At 55.6% G+C, this 18,998-nt stretch overlaps 2 protein-coding genes across 3 annotated transcripts in view; one reads left to right on the top strand and one right to left on the bottom strand.

The window, feature by feature from the left end:
* Window positions 1-2,999: 2,999 nt before the first annotated feature.
* FNDC5 (fibronectin type III domain containing 5) lies at window positions 3,000-18,096 on the top strand. 2 transcript variants are annotated; one of them, XM_039733535.1, is made up of 6 exons: window positions 3,000-3,107; window positions 11,229-11,344; window positions 11,647-11,845; window positions 13,299-13,391; window positions 15,675-15,808; window positions 16,434-18,096. In XM_039733535.1, the coding sequence occupies exons 1-6, from the start codon at window positions 3,029-3,031 to the stop codon at window positions 16,473-16,475; spliced, it is 663 nt and encodes a 220-aa protein (XP_039589469.1). In that variant the 5' UTR covers window positions 3,000-3,028; the 3' UTR covers window positions 16,476-18,096. The 2 variants fall into 2 exon arrangements, with proteins under 2 accessions (XP_039589469.1, XP_039589470.1); XM_039733536.1 differs by lacking the exons at window positions 15,675-15,808; window positions 16,434-18,096 and adding an exon at window positions 13,723-13,972.
* The window catches only part of LOC120513794, a 28,773-nt gene continuing 12,889 nt past the window's right edge, over window positions 3,115-18,998 (bottom strand). Inside the window, exon 5 of the mRNA XM_039733516.1 lies at window positions 3,115-7,758. Coding sequence (XP_039589450.1) covers window positions 7,641-7,758 — 118 coding nt within the window. The 3' untranslated portion in view covers window positions 3,115-7,640. The remainder of the gene's footprint in view (window positions 7,759-18,998) is intronic.

Below are 18,998 nucleotides of genomic sequence, written 5' to 3'. Positions count from 1 at the left end.
CCCCAGGAACCTCCCGAACCCCGTTACCCCTGTACCCCGCACCTCCTGAGCCCCCTGAACCCCCTGCACCCCGTTACCCCTGTACCCCGCACCTCCTGAGCCCCTGTACCTCCTGAATCCCCTGCATCCCAAACTTTCTGCACCTCCTGCACCCCTTGAACCCCCTGAATCCCGCACCTCCTGAGCCCCCTATATCCCCTGCACCTCCTGAACCCCCTGAATCCCACACCTCCTGTACCCCCTGCACCTCCTGAGCCCCCGAACCCCCCGGTACCCTCTGTACCTCCTGAACCCCCTGTATCCCACACTTTCTGCACCTCCTGCACCCCCTGAACCCCCAGAATCCTCCCGACCCCACAACCCCTGCACCTCCTGCACCTCCTGTACCCCCTCTGTGCCACCCCAATCCCCAGGGCCGGGTGCCCCTCTGGGGGCACATCCAGCCCCGTTTCCCTCGCGGGCTGCACACAAAGCCCCCCACAAGGGCCCGACACCGATTTAGGGACAATTTTTTGGTGTCGCGGGGCTGCGGGCTCGCTGCTCGGCTCCTGCCGGAGCCCAGCCCGGTGGCAGGGCGGGCAGGGGGGTGGCACGGCTGGCGACCTCGCAGGTGTCCGTCTGGTGCCGGGAGAGGGAAGAGGAGCGTCTGCGGAGCCTGAGTGCGTAATTAGAGCTGCGCCTTAATTGGCAGACGGGGGACGCGTGACGGGCGGGCTGTGACTGGAATAGCGATGGGCTGGGGAGGGGGAGGAGGCTCCGCGGGGAGCCCGGGGGGACCAGGACACCCCAAAAAGCTTTGCCCTGCGGTGGGAAAGGAGAGGGGACAGGGAAAGGACGAGCTCAGCGTGGGCTGTCCCATGGAACCCGGGGATTTGAGCCCCCAGAGGGGACCTCAGTGCGGGGGTGACATCCCAGGGCACCCCCTGGGCACGGCAGATCTCATGGGGCTGGAAAAGAGCAATGTTCCTCCTTTATTTGGAAAGGGGGAAAGGAAAAAGCCGAGGAATTGCGGTGTTTGTGCTCAGTCTCTGGAAAAATACCAGGACACATCCAGAACCCTCCTGTGGGAGTCTGGGAGGCAGCAGGATGACAGGGACCGGCCGTGTCACACCTGCCAGGAGCCACTGGGGCAAAACACTGCCTGTCCCATGTGCTGGGCCCAGCCAGGCAGGGAATCCTTGTTTTGTGTGCCAACCCCTGCATCTCACTGCTGGGGGACTTGGAATTCCCTCTGTGGGATGGAGAAGCAGCAGTGCTGCTGCTGCTGCTGCTGGCACGGAGGCACATCCTGTGGGACCTCAGCTTTGCCTTCCTGGAGCTCTTCTGGCATCTCTGGTACCAGAACTCGGGGTTTGTGATGCTGCTCCAGGTGTGCAGGCCAGGCAGGAGGCACCAGCAGGAGCCTGAGCCCAGCAGTGGCTCCTGCCCAGCCTCGTGTTCTGGTGAAGGAAGGCCCAGGGGCAGCAGCAGCCTGGCCTGGAGCCACCCCCTGCATCCCCAAATCCTGCCCTCCCAGCCCATCCCTGCATGGCAGTGCCCAAATCCTGCCCTCCCAGCCCATCCCTGCATGGCAGTGCCCAAATCCTGCTCCTCCCAGCCCATCCCTCCAGGTCACTCCCCAAATCCTGCCCCCCCAGCCCATCCCTCCATGGCAGTGCCCAAATCCTGCCCTCCCAGCCCATCTCTCCATGGCAGTGCCCAAATCCTGCCCTCCCAGCCCATCCCTCCATGGCAGTGCCCAAATCCTGCCCTCCCAGCCCAGCCACGTGTGGCTGGATTTGGGGGACCCCAAGCTCAGAGCAGGCAGCTCCAGCGAGGGGCTGAACCCCCCAGTCCCTCCCGGGGCTCCTGCTCCTCCCCTGCACCTTCCCCAGCACTGAAGTGATGAAATTTTAATCTGCTGCCAGGCAGGAGATGAAAGGGAGGCCCCAGAGGCATTTCCCTGGGCTGCAGCCGGAGCGTGGCACAGACACCGTGCTGGGAACTGTCACCACCCAGACAAGGGGAGTGGCACGGCTTGGGCAGGACAGGGCTGTCCCCTGGCTGTCCCCTGGCTTGGCAGCTTTTGGCTCTCCTTGGTGCCTGTCACTTGTCCAGGAAGGATCTTTGGGGACTCCTCAGCTGGGGGGTCTCTCACTGAGCCCCCCAAGCAGCACTGTGCCCGTGCATGGCAGGAGGGAGGGTGGCATGGGCATGGTGGCACCTGACTCACCCCCCTCTCCACCCAGCTGCAGGGATGAGCAGGGGAAAACCATCAGGCCACAAAGCAAACCGTGGGGACCAGGAGTGCCACCAATGTGGGGACCCCAGTGACGCTCCTGGGAGCCCCCAGCACACCCGGGCAGGTGGCAGATGGACACCTGGGACAGACGGACAGCGAGGGACACACAGCCAGCACTCCCCACCCTCAGCACGGGCAGGTGCCACAGTCAGGGCTGTCCCTGGAACGTGCCAGCCGTGCCCAGAGCCACCCATTCCATGTGCAGCCCCTCAGGGCTGGCGGGGAGCAGGGGGTCACAGCAGGGTCCCCTCGCGGTGTCACAGCATTCGGCAGCGAGCTGGGGACTTGGATTCTGCTCCCATCGCCAGCGAGCGTCAGTCAGAGGGTGCTGCTTAATTAACCTGGAGGCACGGCTAATTCCAGAGGCCGCTCGGGTCCTGTTCCCTCGGAATTCAGCTGGCCCGCAGGGGCTGTGTGACACCCCGGCGGTGGCGGGTCCCCTGTGTGACACCCCGACGGTGCCCCGGCCCCGCTGCCGTGCCCCAGGGCTGCTCCCGGCCGGGATGGCACCCCCGGTGCCCGAGCATCCCCGGGACGGCTGTGCCGGGACCCCGGCGGGGGCCAGAGGGGCGGGACGGGGAAACTGAGGCAACGAGCGGTGCCGTGCTGGGCGGGGGGCCCGAGCCGCCCCCGGGGCCGGGGGAGGGACCGGAGCGGGGCTGCCCGGCGCTGCAGCGGGCGGAGCCGGGGCTCGGCGGGGCCGCCTCCCGGTCGAGCCCTCGGCCCGGCCCCGAGCGGCCGCGGGGGATGGAGCCCTTCCTCGGCTGCACCGGCGCCGCGCTCCTGCTCTGCTTCAGCTACGCCGGTCTGCGCCCGGTGGAGGCAGGTACGGGCGGCCGGGCCCCGGGAGCGCTGCCGGGGCTGTGGGGAGGGGGTCGGTGCCGGGAGAGACCCCGGGGGGAGCGGCGTGAGCGGGCAGGGCTGCGCCGAGGACGGAGTTTGGGGGCGCCGGGACTTTGCCGGGAATTGGGTGAGGAAGAGGATTTGGGACACGCAGCCCCCGGGACCGGGCTCGGGCAGCGCCGGGGGAACCGGGAGAGGGAGCGGAGCCCCGAGCCCGGCGCTGGGCAGGGGCAGGGGCAGGATTCGGGCACCTGAGCGGCGGCCCCGCTCCGTGTCACGGGGCTGAGGCGGAGTGCAGGGGCAAAGCCGGGTCTGCTCTGCCTGTGCCCCTTCCCGGCTGCCCAGGGCCCGGCCGGGCTCTGCTGGGAGCCCTGGGGAAGCACGGTGGTCCCAGAAGAACCCCGGTGGTCCCCGAGGAACCCCGGTGTCCCCAGAGGAACCACCTCTCCAGGGGCACTGCACATCCTGGCCACAAAAGCCAGGCCCCCGAGCTGAGCAGCTCACCTGGAGCGGGGATCTCTGCTGAAGGCAGTGCTCCCTTGAGCTGGATCTAATTTTGGAGCCGAGTCCGCTCCTGCCTTCACTGGGCCCAGCACCCCCGGTGTGGGGGTGAAGGGGCAGTGCTGCTGGAGCTCCCCAGCCCAGGGGAGGGCTGCCTCCTTCCCTGGCTGCAGGATGTTGGTGGAGCAGCTGCTTTGATTTGCAGCCCGCTGATTGCCAGGATATCTTGCATTCCAGGAGGCTGGGGGTGATTATTAGGGATGCAGAGCTCCGGGGAGTGGAAATTCCTTCTCTCCAGCCATCCCTGGAAGTTGCTGGAGTTACATTTGGGCTGCAGCAAGCCCCGGATGCCTTCGGCTCTGCCACCCATCCTTGGCCAGGATCGCATTCTGAAGTTGCTGTTTCACAACTGCCAGCCCCGGGGAGATTAATGAAACATCCCCAAAGGGAGGGAGGAGAACACCACGGCACAATGGAGGCGGCTGCAGTTGTGACAGCACTCGGGGTTTCTGCAAACTAGGCCACTTCCCTGCTCTTCCTTATCCTTGGATCACCTCGCCTGGCATCCCAGAGTAAACAGGGAGCTGTGTCCCTGCCCAAGGCCACCTCCTGCTCCTGCCTGGCCCGGGAGGTGGCCGTGCCACGTTCTGGGAGCTGTGTGATTTGGGGTGGTGCCATGCACGCCCCACTGCCTCCCCCTCCTGTGCCAAGGGTCCTGACGAGCTCTCCTGCACCCAGGTGAGGCACAGGGTTTGTGCTGGCCCTGTTTTCCAGAGCAGGAGCAGAGGGACGAGGGCACAGAGTGATTTTCCCAAGGTCACACAGAGGTAGTGGCAGTGTTGCCACCAGCTCCGTGTCACCAGCCCTGCTGATGATGTGGCCACAAGGCCACCAAGGCACACAGGCCCAGAGTCATGGGAAAAGCCCATGGGGTGGAAACCATTCCCAGGCAGGCATGGAGGCTCCAGGGTCTGTCCTCTTTGGACCCAGGGCTTGTGTGAGTGGGTTTAAAATAATTCCTGTCATGAGAGATTAAAGCTGACTGGTGCAAACTCCCCCCTGGCAATGCCAGGGCGAGGGCTGGTGAGTGGCAGCGAGTACAGGCCCTGCTCTGAATTCAGGGATTTTGGCCAGGCAGGACCATTTTTTGCCAAGGTGATGCCAAGGTGAGTGAGGAGGGGAAGGAGGAGCAGGAGGATGAGGTGGCTGAGAAATAATCTTCACACCAATGCTCTTTGGCAACCCCAAATCCCAGCTGGGTGGGTGATGCCCTCCCACCACTCCCACTGCTCCACAGGGTCCCTGAGGAAACACTCAGGATGGCTGGCAAGTCAGGAATAGCATTTAATTTCCCTCCTCATTAGGCTGAGCTAATGAAGAGAGGGGAGCTGGGCTGGGCCTGGGGCACTGCTGAGGCCCAAAGAGCAGGGGGTGATGATGGAAGACCCCAAAAGAGCCCACACCCCCTGTGACCTGCAAACAGCCTCACTGCGAGGTGCCAGCTGTCGAGCAGCTCAGGGCAGGTTTATTTTTGTGAGATGGAGAGCAGAGGTGACACAGCTCAGGTAAAACCTCCCCTGCCAGCACAGCTCTGGGCTAGCCCTCGGGACCAGGACAAGCTCCAGTTCGAGGAGCTCCCCCACCTCAGCTGCCCAAAAAGGTGCCAAACCCCTCTGGCTGCATTCTGAAACGTGTCCTCACCCCCTGAGCCACTCCAAACCAGCCTCACCCCCTCCCCGGAGAGCCCCCAGCCTCGTGGGGGGAAGGAGAGCAAAGCAGAGGCACCAATCTGACCCCAGGCGCTGATCCCAGCTTGTCCGAGCTGGATGTGCTCCCCCGAGCCCGGGGAGCTGGATCACCCGTGGATCAGGGTGAGCAACGAGCTCAGCAGGCTCAAAAGGTGTCTCAGCAATCTGGAAACAACAAAGCAGCCCGTTGCAGCCCTCTCCCTCCATCCCAGAGGCCGGGAGATCCCTGCCTGGCTGGAGGGCGGCGTAGGCGCTTTATTGATTGCCGCGCTCGGCGTGGGAGGGATTTAATTGGGATGTGGAGGTTTCTCACCCCGGTGTCAGGCTCTCAGCAGGGACGGTGCTGTGAGAGGCAGCCAAGGTTGAGCCATCCCCTTCCAAATGCTGTCTCCTGCTGGGAATCTGCTGGTGGGAAAGGGAGATTCCTCCCAGAGGGATGTGCTTGCAGTTATTAGCCACGCACTCCGTGGCAGTGCCATCCACGTGCTGGTCCTGGATCCATCCTCACCTTTGGGTGTTCATTGCTAGACAAACTCTTGCTGGTTTATGAAGTGCTCAGAGGCTGAATTAGGGCCTGGATCGAGTACAATTCAGTTAAAGGCAGGGATGTATTGAGCAGTGAAGCTGCAAACCTTGATGTGTGCAGTAAAAAGCGGGATACAGGAGCAGAGCTGGGCCGGGAGCAGGCAGCAGAATCCTGGGAGAGCTCTGCTGTCAGCAGCCAGCACTGCCCAGGAAACTCCCAGGCTTCCTCACCCCTCTGGTACTACAGAGGTGTGGGGTAAGAGGAGCTAGAAAAGCCGGTGGTACCCAGTTCTCTGTGGTTATTTAGATCCTGGATAAAACATGCCATGATGGGAACGACTCTGCTCTGAGCTGGCAGCATTTAAACCCAAACTGTGGCACTGGGGAGACCTGAGAGAACCCTGCCTGTCTTTGGGACCCTCCAGGGTAGAAATATTCCTTCCTTCAGCCCCAAGGAACTCCCAGTGGCTGGCTGGCCACAGCTCTGTGCTCCGTGCAAAGGCTCCACGCTCCTGGCAGCATTTCCAGCTGCTCCCTGGGGAATGAGCCACAGAGCCAAGGGGTGGGCAGGAGGGGGCTGGTGGCCTATTCATATCCCATTTTTATGGGGAACTGAGGGTCAGCAGGGAATAATTGCCTCTTTCCCAGCTGAAGAACCACCAGTTGGCCTCTCAGCTCTTTGAAATCTCTGGATTTTAGCAAACAGCTCTGCTTCCCGTGGGGCTGGGGGCAGGAATGATCCCACACATTCCCCTGGGGCTCTCTTCATTAAAACCCTCGGGAATGCTGAGCAATGTGCCAGCCCTTCCTACACACCCCATAAAACCCACAAGCAATTACAGCCACGGGTGGGATCCGTGCTGGGAGAGCACAGAGAAGCAGCAAAAGCAGCTCAGTGTGAATCCACACTCAGGGAAAGGACAGAAAACATCACATGGATTTCAGGGATGCTCCTTTCAGGTCGTGTCCTTTCATCTCCTGCATCTCCAGGGAAGGTTGTGGTGCAGAAATCAAGAGATGCTGGGAACTGAGGCTGGGATTCACTGCTTCCTGCAGGAAGGGGCAGCTGGGCAGCAGGGAATGAGCTGCTTCAGAGCTCAGCTCACCAGACCATGCCCCTGGGGCTCTGAGGCAGCTCCAGCCCTCCCCAGCAGGGAAGGAGCTGCCTGGGAGAGGAGCTGAGTGAACTGGGAACTGCTGGGAATGCAGCACAGCCTCAGGAAGGATGCAGCTCCAAGCACTTCCACGGGAGAGGTGAATTCAGGGGGTTTTGGGGATCCCTTGGCTGGAGAGATAAATCCAGAAATGCATTTTAATTCCAGACCCGTGGCCTGGGCTTGGCTGGCCTGAGGTGACCCCAAGGGTGTGACATTCCCACAGGTTCCTCCTTTCCTTCAGTGATGCCTTTGTGGCCTGGGTACCTCCCTGATCCCATCAGACACCCCAAGGCTTGGACACCCCAATATTCATCCTCCTCATTCCCAGCTGACAGCAGCACTGGGATGGACCAAACTTTTTCCCTGCTGTTTTTCCCACTCCTCCCATCCACGCCACAGCTCCCACAGGGAATCCACCTCACAGGGAAGCAGGGGGGGCTCCTCTTCCTCGTGCCACTTGCTCTAAAAAGTACATGGGGCTCCTCTCTGTCCAATTAAAGTCCAACAATAACGAGGAAAAACATTTAATGGAAGGCTGGGAGGGGTTCTCAGCACGGGGAGGGGATGAAGGATCATCTCCAGGGCTCAGGATTTCTTGGTGCACAGCGGAGGCTCCGACCTGCTCCTGCCAAAAGGGCCCCAGGTGCGGCGGAACCGGGGAGGGCTGGGACACATGGGCCTGGGGGGTGGGAGATGTCGGGCTCTGTGGGAAGGAAACCAGATGGGATTTTAGAAACCCTCTGTTTTTAAGCTGCTATTCATGTTTAAAAGTCCAGATTTCAGCTGAAGTCATCAGGGTTTCCCTTAACGAGGGGTGGGGTGATTTCTGCTGACATGAAAATGAGAATATTTTTTCCCATCTAAATTTGGGCAAATATCCTCTGCTAGTTTGAAGGGTGGGATTTGCTCCAGCATCCTGCACTGGAATGAAGTTAAAGTGCTAAACCAGGAATCTTGCACCATTCCCTTACGGAGCAGACAGGGAATGTGCTGCCCTCAGCAGCTCCGGAGTAAACAGGCACAAAAATAAAAACCTTGCTCCACACCCCATTCCCTGCTCTCCCTGCAGCATTCCCACCCTCTGTTCCCATTCCCAGAACACCAGCAGCTTTCCTGGCTGCCACAGACACAGAAGCAAAGTTTCCAGGAGTTGCACATGACTCTAGAAGGAAACAACAATTTTGGATTTGGCACGTCGAGGCCCTGCTGGAGCTGCTGACCCCCTGCAGCCAGCTGGGAAATGACAGGAATTGCACCTTTTCCACCTGACCTCAGCCAGGCTGGCACTGACAAAGAGCTGCAACAGGGCCAGGGAGCCAAAAGTCCTGTGGAATATCTTGGAACAGTGTTTTAGGTCTTAGGAAGTCATGATCTCATCATTTCATCTCTTGGGAACGGGGTGAAAAGCAACCTCACAGATGAAAATTTTGGTTCCAAATTATTCCCGCAGCTCTGCGAGCAGAAAACTCATTTTCCTGGCTTTGTAGATCTGTCAAACACAGTTTAATTATCTTTTTAGCGTTTTTATGCTGGTTTGACACCACAGATTTGGGTGTAGCAGTGCAAGGGAAGGCACATTGGGATCTGTCTTGGATTCCTGGATTTTAGAGCTGCTGACTTCACTACCCCATCCCTCTCTCAGGTATTCCTACAAAAAAAGGTTCTAGAATGTTCCTGACCACCCACTCCAGGGGATTTCTCCCTCACCTCCATCCAGATTCCAGTTTTGGAAGCTTCAGTCTCTGGGTTTCAGCTTTGCCGAGTGCTTCCCTCCTGCCTCCCAGCTCTCCACCCTCTCCCACCACTTCCCAGGAGAGGTTTTTGCTCTCCTGCAGCTCTTCAAGGTCCTCCCAACTCCCCCACATCTTATGCCATCAGGAAACTCGGACACTTTTTGTGCTGTGCCTCCCTCAAGGTCACAAATTTCAAAGGGGATCTGAACACTGAGTGCTGTTCCCTTTCCCCGGCTTTTTTTCCGTGATCTCTGCTCTCTGTTCCTGTGGGGTTAATTCATCTCTTTTCAAAGCCCTCCTCCAACTAAAGCTGGCTAAGTCAGTGGTAGCTCTTAAAAAAAAAAAAATTAAAATTTAGCTCCTAAAAATACCCAGGGAGGAGCAGCAGGGCGGGAAGGAGCGCTGCAGCCGGGAAGGGCGCAGTGCTGGCTGCAGCTGGAGAATGTTTTGTCTCCCATCCCTCAACTCCGTCATGTCCTCCGTATGTTCCAGCAAATTCATCAGGCATGACTCACAGACCTTCCCGTGCACATTCCTGTCTGCTGACCGCCCCTTCCTAAAATTAGACTCGACTTTTGTTGGCTCAGTCACGGGGGAAGGTGAAGAGCTGCAGACCCACGTCCCTTCCTCGTGTCACAGCCGCTTTGGGAGGGACTTTGATGCCAGCATGGGGAGGATGATCTGCCTCCTTCCTCGGCTTGTCATTGGCACTGCTGCTGCAGGGAGGGTGAGGATGGTGAGGGATCCCCTCCTGGGCAATTCTGCTTCATTCCATGAGGGCCAGGCCCTGGGAATGAGAATGCTCTGGGTCAACATCCACTCCATTGTTAGTCCAGAGAGGAATGACCTCCCTCTGTGGAATCACAGACTTGCTGCTCCTCCTAAAGCCCTAAATGTGTGTGAATTCAGCCGTTCAGTGACTTTTTTCCTGACTGAGAATCAGTCTGGCTTGAATGGCTCCTCCAGACATTTTGTTCCTAAGGCTCTACCTGCTGGCTGTGAAAGGAACGAGGGATTGCTGTGCCAAGTGACCTTCAGCTGGGGAATTCTGATTCTGTGCTCCTCTGCTCCCGGGGGAACATTCACCAGCAGTGATGTCAGACACTGACACTACAGCTTGAATATTTTCAGCTCCATCCAGGCATCTGGGAATGACCATAAATCCAACAAGTGTCACTGGAGATGGGCACAAGTGCACCCCTCTTCTACTGGTGAGCTGTGCCAGCCCCAAAGGGGTGGTTATAATGAAATAAAAGTGTTGATTTCTCATAAAAATTGGAACAAAACGACTCTTCCTCACCCTACTGGGGCTACTCAGAGCATTCACTGCTTTGGGTTCAGAGCAAAGCTGACGATAGTGAATGAAATTTCAGCAGAGGAGTGGGAACAGAGTCCAGCTGGAAGAGCTGTGCCAAACCTTCCCAGGAAGGGCTTTGGACTGGGCAGCTCCCTTGGGAAGAGGCTCCTGGGGAGGTTGTGCAGGAGCCCAGATCTCCTTGGCAAGGCTGGGAGGATCCTGCTGGAAATTCAGCTGCACTCTGGAACTGGGAATAAACACAGAGCCTCCGGCTCCTGCTCTCCTGCCCTTTGCACATCACAATATCCACCGTGTCCTGGCAGCTCCAAGTGCATGTGCCGCTGGATGTGCTCTGACATCAGCCAAGTGTTCCAAAAGGAACATTTTCTGCCAGGGAAAAACACGAGGAACTCTCCCAGTTATTCCACCCCTGCGTTTCAAACCTCTGGAATGTTCCTCAAAGCACTCAGAGTGCACACGTCCTGGCAGAGCTGGAATTTCCTCCCAGCTGTCACTGTCAGGCTGTGACAGGGAAAATGTGGCTGGGGAGGATGGCATCAATGAGCTGCTCAGGGCTTGGCTGTGGTGTTCACGGAATTCTCCCCAAGGGTTGGGTATTTCACACATGGAGTCTGGAATGGTTTGGGTTGGAAGGGACAGAAGATCAGCCAGTCAGCTGCTCAGGGCTTGGCTGTGGTGTTCACGGAATTCTCCCCAAGGGTTGGGTATTTCACACATGGAGTTGTGGAATGGTTTGGCTTGGAAGGGACAGAAGATCAGCCAGTCCCCCCCCCTGCCATGGGCAGGGACGCTTTGCACTGTCTCAGGTTGCTCCAGCCTGGCCTTGGACACTTCCAGGGATCCAGGGGCAGCCACAGCTTCTCTGGACAACCTCCACCACCCTCCCAGGGAAGGATTTCTTCCCTACATTTAACTTAAATTTCCTCTCTATCAGTTGGAACCCGTGGTGAATGTAACTCTTATTCTCAGCTGACATCTCCTAGCTCCACCCTGGGAACTGACACCTGCAATTTGCAGGTCACAAATCCCAAACAGATCCTGAGGAAGGTCCTTCCCCACTCCTTTCCTTGCCCCTTGCTGTGTCTCCTGTCCCTGCAAAGGCTCTGCTCTCCCTCCTTGCAGACAGCCCCTCGGCTCCAGTAAATGTCACGGTCAAACACCTGAAAGCCAACTCGGCCGTGGTCACTTGGGACGTCCTGGAAGATGAAGTTGTCATTGGATTTGCAATTTCCCAACAGGTACCGTGCCTAGCATGACCCAATTTCAGCCACATCCATCTCCCCCCAGGTTCCCAAATCCTCCTGCTGCAGTTTAAGCCCATTCCTTCTCGTCCTGTCCCTCGTGGTCCTGCAGGGGATTTGGCTCCCCCGTCCCCCTGTGCAGCAGCTCTTTGTGCCTTGTGGCTGCAGAGGGGGAAGGATCCTGATGGTTTCTCCACATCCACGTGGCGGGCAGGGCAGGAATCAGTGGCCTTAGGTGACAGCAAATGCACATGGAGAGGCCTCTCCACCACTCTGTGCTCTCCTCTCTCGGCTTCCAGAAGAAGGACGTGCGGATGCTGCGCTTCATCCAGGAGGTGAACACCACCACCCGCTCCTGTGCCCTCTGGGACCTGGAGGAGGACACTGAGTACATTGTGCATGTCCAGGCCATCAGCATCCAAGGCCAGAGCCCTGCCAGTGAGCCAGTCCTCTTCAAGACCCCCAGGGAAGCTGAGAAACTAGCCTCTAAAAATAAAGGCAAGTGTGGGTGAGTTCCTACGTGGCCCCTGGGACACAGGGCTCCACAGAGAGGAACCAGGATCCTGTGTGGTGAGAGGAGCTGGGAGAAACCCTGGGTGATCAACAGGATAAACCCTGGGAGATAAACACCCCTGGGGCTGAGAGTCCTCTCAGGATGTGCTGAGGGGACAAGCTGGAGGAGGCACAAAGTGCCAGGGAGGTGCTGCTGGAGGTGGCTGCTCCTTCTCCCCTCTCAGGTGAGATTTAACAAAGTGAGGAGGAGGTGTGCAGCTCTGTGTCCTGCTCCCTGCTAGTGGAGGATGCCAGGGGGAATTCCTGGCCAGCCCCCTGGATGGCACTGGGCACACCACTGTGCTCCCAGGGCACCTGTGGCATCCACAGCGCCTCCTGTGCTTGGGTGGGTCTCGGGGAAAAAAATACCCAGAGGCTCCCACTTTTCTTATTTTCAATACTTCTGCCAAATCACAGAGAGCTGAGGTTGGAAGGGACCTCACCCAGGCAGGGTCAAGCAGAGCAGGTAGTCCAGGATCCCATCCAGCTGGGTTTTCATTATCTCCAGGGAGAAAATCAGGCACTTCCTCACTGGCAATCCTTCACTTGTTCCCCTTTAGCCACACCAGGCTCTTGAGGGATTTCTGTCAGCCAGAATCCTGCTCCAAAGGGGCCTGGCAGTGCAGGGCCGTGGGGACACCCAGGTCCCCCCTGGCTGCTGAGGGCCCAGCCTGTTCCAGGGCTTTGGCTGTGGTTCTGAGGATGTGAGTCCTTGACTCTCTTTATTAAACTGATTTGGAGGCTGTAAATCCTGAATTGCTGTTTATCTGCAAGCACTAAGAGGAGCACTGCTCCTTTCCTGGGGGCCTGAACTGTAATCTCCTTAATGCTTTGAAGCCAAGGAGGCGAATTATGCCCTGCAAAAAGGTTCTGCTCCTTTCTGAATCCCAGGGCTCTGCTGGAAAATATCCTGCCAGGCTCTCCACGCTCCTGAGCCAGAGCTGCTGGAGCATGGCAGGCTTTGTGACAGGTGCAGATGGCACTAGCAGGGACAGGGACACAGAGAGAGCAGCCATGGGGACAGATACCACTGCCCTGTCCCACTGCTCCTCCCTGGCCCCGTCCCCTCAGGGTGTCACAGGAGGAATCCTGGAATCCCAGCCTGGCTTGGGTTGGAAGGGACATAAATCTCAGCCAGTGCCACCCCCTGCCATGGGCAGGGACACTCCCACTATCTGCTCCAGGCCCCTTCCAAGCTGGCCTTGGACACTTCCAGGGATGGAGCAGCCACAGCTTCTCTGGGAAATCCATTCCACCCCTCTCCATCCTCACAGGGAGGAATTCCTTCCCAAATCCTGATCCGAGGAGTGTCAGGACTCCTGGCTGGGCTCAGGAGCACTCCTCAGGCAGGCTCTGAGCTGGCCTTGGTGTCTCACGGTGTCTCTTTGCCCCTGTGCAGATGAGGTGACAATGAAGGAGATGGCGAAGAAAAACCAACAGCTGCGAGCGGGGGAAATTCTCATCATTGTCGTGGTGTTGTTCATGTGGGCAGGTCAGTCCCAACCCTCTGCCCAAAGTCACATCCACAGGATGTCCTCGGCAATGCCAGTCCCAACCCTCTGCCCAAAATCACATCCACAGGATGTCCTCAGCAATGCCAGTCCCAACCCTCTGCCCAAATAATACCACAGGATGTCCTCAGCAATGCCTGGCTGCACGAGGAACCATGGAAGAAACCTTTCCTCCCACAAAAAAAGAGTTCTCAGCTGTAAGGGCACCTCAAGTTGGGTTTTGCAGCTCAAATTTGGTGCACCAGGAAGCAGAAAATGGATTTGATGGAAGAAATTCCCTGCGGCTAATCCTGTAATCTCATTTTTTTCCAGACTGCCCTGATTTTGATGCCCTCAGCCACAGAATCATGCAGTGGTTGGGGTTGGAAGGGACATAAAGATCATTTTGTTCCCCCCAACCTTCCACCAGAGCAGGTTGCTCCAAGCCCTGTCCTGGAATGTTTCCAGGGATCCAAATATCCAACAGGATATGCCTTGAGTCCTTCAGATATTACAGGTTGCAGTAATTTTTCTGGATATTAAATTACTCCAATCCTCAGGCAAAACAGTTTTAAGAGTCTTGCTCTCCACATATTTATATTTATATTTATATTTATATTTATATTTATATTTATATTTATATTTATATTTATATTTATATTTATATTTATATTTATATTTAAATTTTCAACAGAAATTTCCCCATCACAGAAAGGGATGCAGGAATCCAGGTGATACTGAATCAGATCCATGTATAATAATTTTTTCCCCTCTTATTTGCATCTCCAGAGACTGGACAGCAATTATTCCTAAAGCAAACAATCACATGAAAATCGAAACGTACTTAGAAGATTTCCAGAACCTCTAGGCCATTATTTTTTCAGCACTTATGCCATGTTTTAGTTGTGCACATCCCAGTTTCAATGCCCTGCCAGGGAAAATAATCATGAATAATTACATGGGGTGACTGAACAACTGATTCATCTCCTGCTGCAGAATAATCTCAGACTCGGATCAGCGGGGAACAAAGAATTTGCTAATCCCACAATTTCCCTTCCAGACAAATTACTTACATTTAAAAAGCAAAAGGGGTGTGGGAAGAATCTCTCTACATCAAACGGGTTCTTTAAAACGTCTCCATACACAAAAACCTCCTTCCAGCTTTCCACCTGTCCTGTACGACAATCTTTGGGAAAATCCAAACGCACCCAGTCCCTGCCAGGGCTCTGGACTGAGCCAAGCCCAGCTCTTGTGCTTCTGGAATTTTTCATGGCATTTTCCTTCTTTGTGTGTCAGTTTTACCCAGGGAAATCACACAAGGAGTGGCTGTGGCAGATGTTACCGACTTTTCTCCTGGAATCAGCCATTTCCCCACATTCCCAAAGAAAGAATTTGGGCCACTGTGTTTGTCAGTAAAGCCTGGGGGCAGTGCCACGCTTGTTTTGTAGAGCAGTTCGTGACGTGATGCTGGAAGATTTAAATATATTTGGCTATTAAGGAAGGTTTTTCAAGGAGGGAAAAGCAGCATCTGCCTGGATCCACTTCACCTACGTGTCTGGAATCTGCAGGCAGAGATGTTATTTGGTGGAAACATCACCTAAAAGCTTCTCAGACAGACATCTGCAGTCATGTTCCGTGCCACGGCTGCCCCTGCTTCCCTCTCCGCGTGCCTGGGGCTGTGCGGGAGGAAATTTCCACTCGGGCTTGTGCTGGTGCCCATTGGCACGTGCTGGCAGGTTCAGAACCTGCCCTCTGCCAGCTCCGGCTCCAGAGCAGAGGGAACAGAGGACAGGGAGCAGCGGACAGTGAGAAGAGGACAGGGAACAGAGGACAGGGAACAGAGGACAGCAAACAGAGGACAAGGAGGAAAGGACAGGGAGGAGAGGACAGGAAGCAGCGGACAGTGAGAAGAGGTCGGGGAACAGAGGACAAGCAGTAGAGGACAAGGAGCCGAGGACAGGGAACAGAGGACAGGGAGCAGAGGACACATTTTCACCAGGCAGAAATTCCAGGAGCTCCAGTGCTCACTGAACCGTGGGGTTGGTGTTGGTCCAGGTCCAAATGCAGGGCTTAAAACACTTCATAACAGAGAGGCTGGAATCTAATTAATCTTCTGTCGTCCTGTCTAACTAGTTTAGCATGGAATGAAGGGAAGGGAAGAGCCAGAGGGCAGCCTGGCCGTGGTCTGGGAGGAACTGGGAATGCTGCCGAGGCTGGCCAGAGGGATCTGTGATCTCTGCAGGCTACTGAGCTCCTGGTGTGATGGTGATGCTCTCTCCCGGCAGGGGTGATCGCCCTGTTCTGCAGACAGTACGACATCATCAAAGATAACGAGCCCAACAACAGCAAGGAGAAAGCCAAGAGCGCCTCGGAGAACAGCACACCCGAGCACCAGGGCGGGGGCCTCCTGCGGAGCAAGGTGAGTGCTCCATTTGTGCCAAATCGGCCCAAAAAAGCTCTGTTCAAAATCCTCCCCCAGGAGGGGTGCGGGAAGGGAACACCCTCCACACCCCCGGCTCTGCGCTGGGGACAGCAGCGCTGCGCTGCCACCTCCAGCATCCCGCGTGGCCGCCACAAATCAGATTTCAAGCCACGTTTCTGGATGATCTGAGCAGCTCTGGAGGAAAAAAAAAAAGAGTTCTTCGGGTCCTCCCACAGCAGCACGTGGCAAAGAGGACACCGCTCCTGTAATTAACTGCAGAGTTAATCAGCAGGAGCAAAGATGGTAACACACACCATGTCGAAGTGTAAATAGGTCAAGCCTTTAATATATCCCAACTTATTTCAATTAATGTAACTTCCTCGTGTTGCTGTCCACGTTCTCACCATATTTATTTAGTATTTGAAATAGTTCAGTGAATTATGACGGTTCAGAAGCAGTGATGAATCCCACAAGCCTAAAAGCTCAACCCTGACCCTTTTTTCATCACCACGAAGGTGTGGGAAGGAGAATTTTCACAAAACACAACCTGCAGGCTGCACTGAGCTCTTGATGTGATTTTTTCCCTTCTATACATCAGTTTTTCTTTTGTTTCCTCTCCTAGTTTCCAAAAAACAAGCCCTCAGTGAACATCATTGAAGCATGACAGCCTGAGAGCCGAGAGATGGACTCCATGCCTCGCTCTGCCTCGGAGCCTGAGGACCGGGAGGTGAAACATTGTCGGAGCGATTTGCAAAACAAGACCTCGTGATTGTCACTCGCTGGCATCCACCTCCTCATCGTGTTTCTGCAAAACATCTGGCCAGGAAGGGAAATCCTGCGAACAAAACCAACCCTGACACCCAGACAAAGGAGATGGAGAAGCAGCAGCGGTGCTGGAGTGATCCGTGAATCACCCGGCTGGAGCAGCCCTCCCAAGCTCACACTCCCCCTTCTGGGACAGCTCTCCTGGCTGTTGGGAATGCACGAGGTTCTGTTGTGTCTGTCTCTGTCTCACTGTCACTCCATCCCTGGCAGCACTCCCAGGCACCAGGCACATCCCTCTGAGCAGGAACGGAGGGGAGCTCATGGCAAACGCCACCGCGAAGCCAAATCTTGGCTGCAGCGTGCTCGGGCCTCGCTTTGTTCATCCATGTGTGTCGTGTAACACGTCTTGCAGGTGGGTCTTTCCAACAAAAAAGGCATCCCCCAGTTTCCATTTCCACCAGGAGAACTCCCCTGGCTGCTCTCCAGCCAGGCTGCAGCACGTTCTCCACTGCTGCTGTGTCTCCTCTCTCACACTGGTGCTCTTCACCTCAGAAAAGTCGGGGACCACTGAGGCACAGCCCAACATGAGGGGACACCAGAAGCTGTTCTTTAGCTTCCAGGATAATTTCAACCATTTTCTTCGTGGTATTTTCAGCTGGGCCTCAGTCCACCACCAATGGGATGAAAGGTCCATAAAAATGTAGCCAGTCAGCAAAAAAAAAAAAAAGAAAAACCAGAAAAAGACAAATACCTGATGATACCGGTTGCTATGCAAGGTCTCCAGGGGCAGGAGCTGTTTATTGTGGAAGGCTCTGGCCTGAGGGGCTTCTTTCTGAGGGCTTAAGTTCTTAAAATGCTTCTTTTAGTAAAGTTTGTGCGTGGGAAGGGCTGGTTCTCCTTACACGTCCTGCCTGTGCTGTTCTGATGTTGGCGTGGCAGGAGGCTGCTGGAGACAGCCCTTCCCAAAAAGGGGTGAGGATGGAGGGGAAGGGGCTGGGCTTCTCCTCTCTCTTGGGAAATGCTGATGTTTGCAAGCTGACAGGATCCCTGGGGGTTGCTGGTGCTCTGGGAGGTGCAGGACCATGACATGAACAAGGTTTACTCTTTGTAGTGTGCCATGGGCTGTCTGTGTTTGTTTAACTCCTCCACAAGACCACTCCACATGCACTTAGGGGATGAGGAAGGATCCAACGTGCTCCATCAAATGCCAACAGGAGGTTGGCCTGAGGAAGGTTTGGAGGAGCCTGGCGTGGGAGTTCCTGCACAGGAACAGCCCGGCACTGAGGAGCTGCCATCTCTCCTCTTCCTCCATCACCAGCTTTTCCCAAAGAGCTGGTTTGGGAAAAAGGCACTGGGGAATTCTCCTGAGGATGTGCTGCTTCCAGCCAGGCCAGCCCCAAAGGTGGCTCCAGGATCCTTTGCCTGAACATATTCTTCCATCACCAAGAAGGAGAGGTCACCACCTCTGATACAGACAGAGCAATAAACATTTTATAATGTACAATAAAAGATTAAAGGCATCTCTTGTGTCCTTGTAATGCCTGAATTCAATCATTTTATATTCACCTGCTTTGAGCAGCACACACACCCTAGAACTGTATTTCCCAGACCTAAAACCTAAACAGATCTACAAAATAAAATATTTTCTCAGTTTCTGGGTGGAGAAACCCAGGGAGGTTCAGAGTTGGTTCTGGCTGCAGGACTAAAAAAAACTTGCAGCATAAATAGCACCCCAGCCCTACCTAACAAAATCCTCCAGCCACGTCTGTTATCTCCCAAGGAAGAAATAGCATTTGGAATGCACAGCCCTACAAAGGGAGATTTAGGACAGATGGTACAGCATGTGCAAAATGATAAGGGAGATGCTCTCTCCTAATCCTGGGGCAGCCAGCCCTGAGAGAGCTGCTCCAGAGGAAATCCAGCCTGCTAATTTGGCAGCTTTGGGGGTTGTGTGGCTGCTTTTAAAGCCACTTGTCCCTGGGAGTTCAGACCATAACCCTTTTTTTCCACAGTTGTTGTTCCCTAGGGACAGGTTTAAGCTATTTCTTTCCTACCAGAGATGTGATCACTCATTGGTAGAGCAGAATTAAATCTAAAGTGTCAGTGTGGGGCAGAGTTCAATATTCACATGTGGCAGGAGGTGCCAGGGTTATTTTGATAACCTGCATTTGATAACCCACAACTGCAGCCTTGGAGAGTAAGGAAATGTTATTTGTGAGGAGAAACAATGGGGGCTGGCAGAATTCAGCTCAGACAGGGACTCCAAACACTCAAAGTGATTCCCTTGAAGGAAATTTTTCAGCCACTCTGAACTGAAGAGTAAATCCACACTTTAGGAGAAGGTTATAGGAGAATAAAGTTACTTAAAACGCTGCTGTTCAGAGGGTCATAAACATCAGAGCTTTAACTGCTGTCTGGGTAC

This window comes from Passer montanus, unplaced genomic scaffold (genome assembly GCF_014805655.1).
Source record: "Passer montanus isolate IOZ18808 unplaced genomic scaffold, ASM1480565v1 scaffold89, whole genome shotgun sequence".
Taxonomy (NCBI): Eukaryota; Metazoa; Chordata; class Aves; order Passeriformes; family Passeridae; genus Passer; species Passer montanus.
The sequence above is the reverse complement of the archived record's forward strand: the minus strand, read 5'-3'. Positions and strand labels throughout refer to the sequence as shown.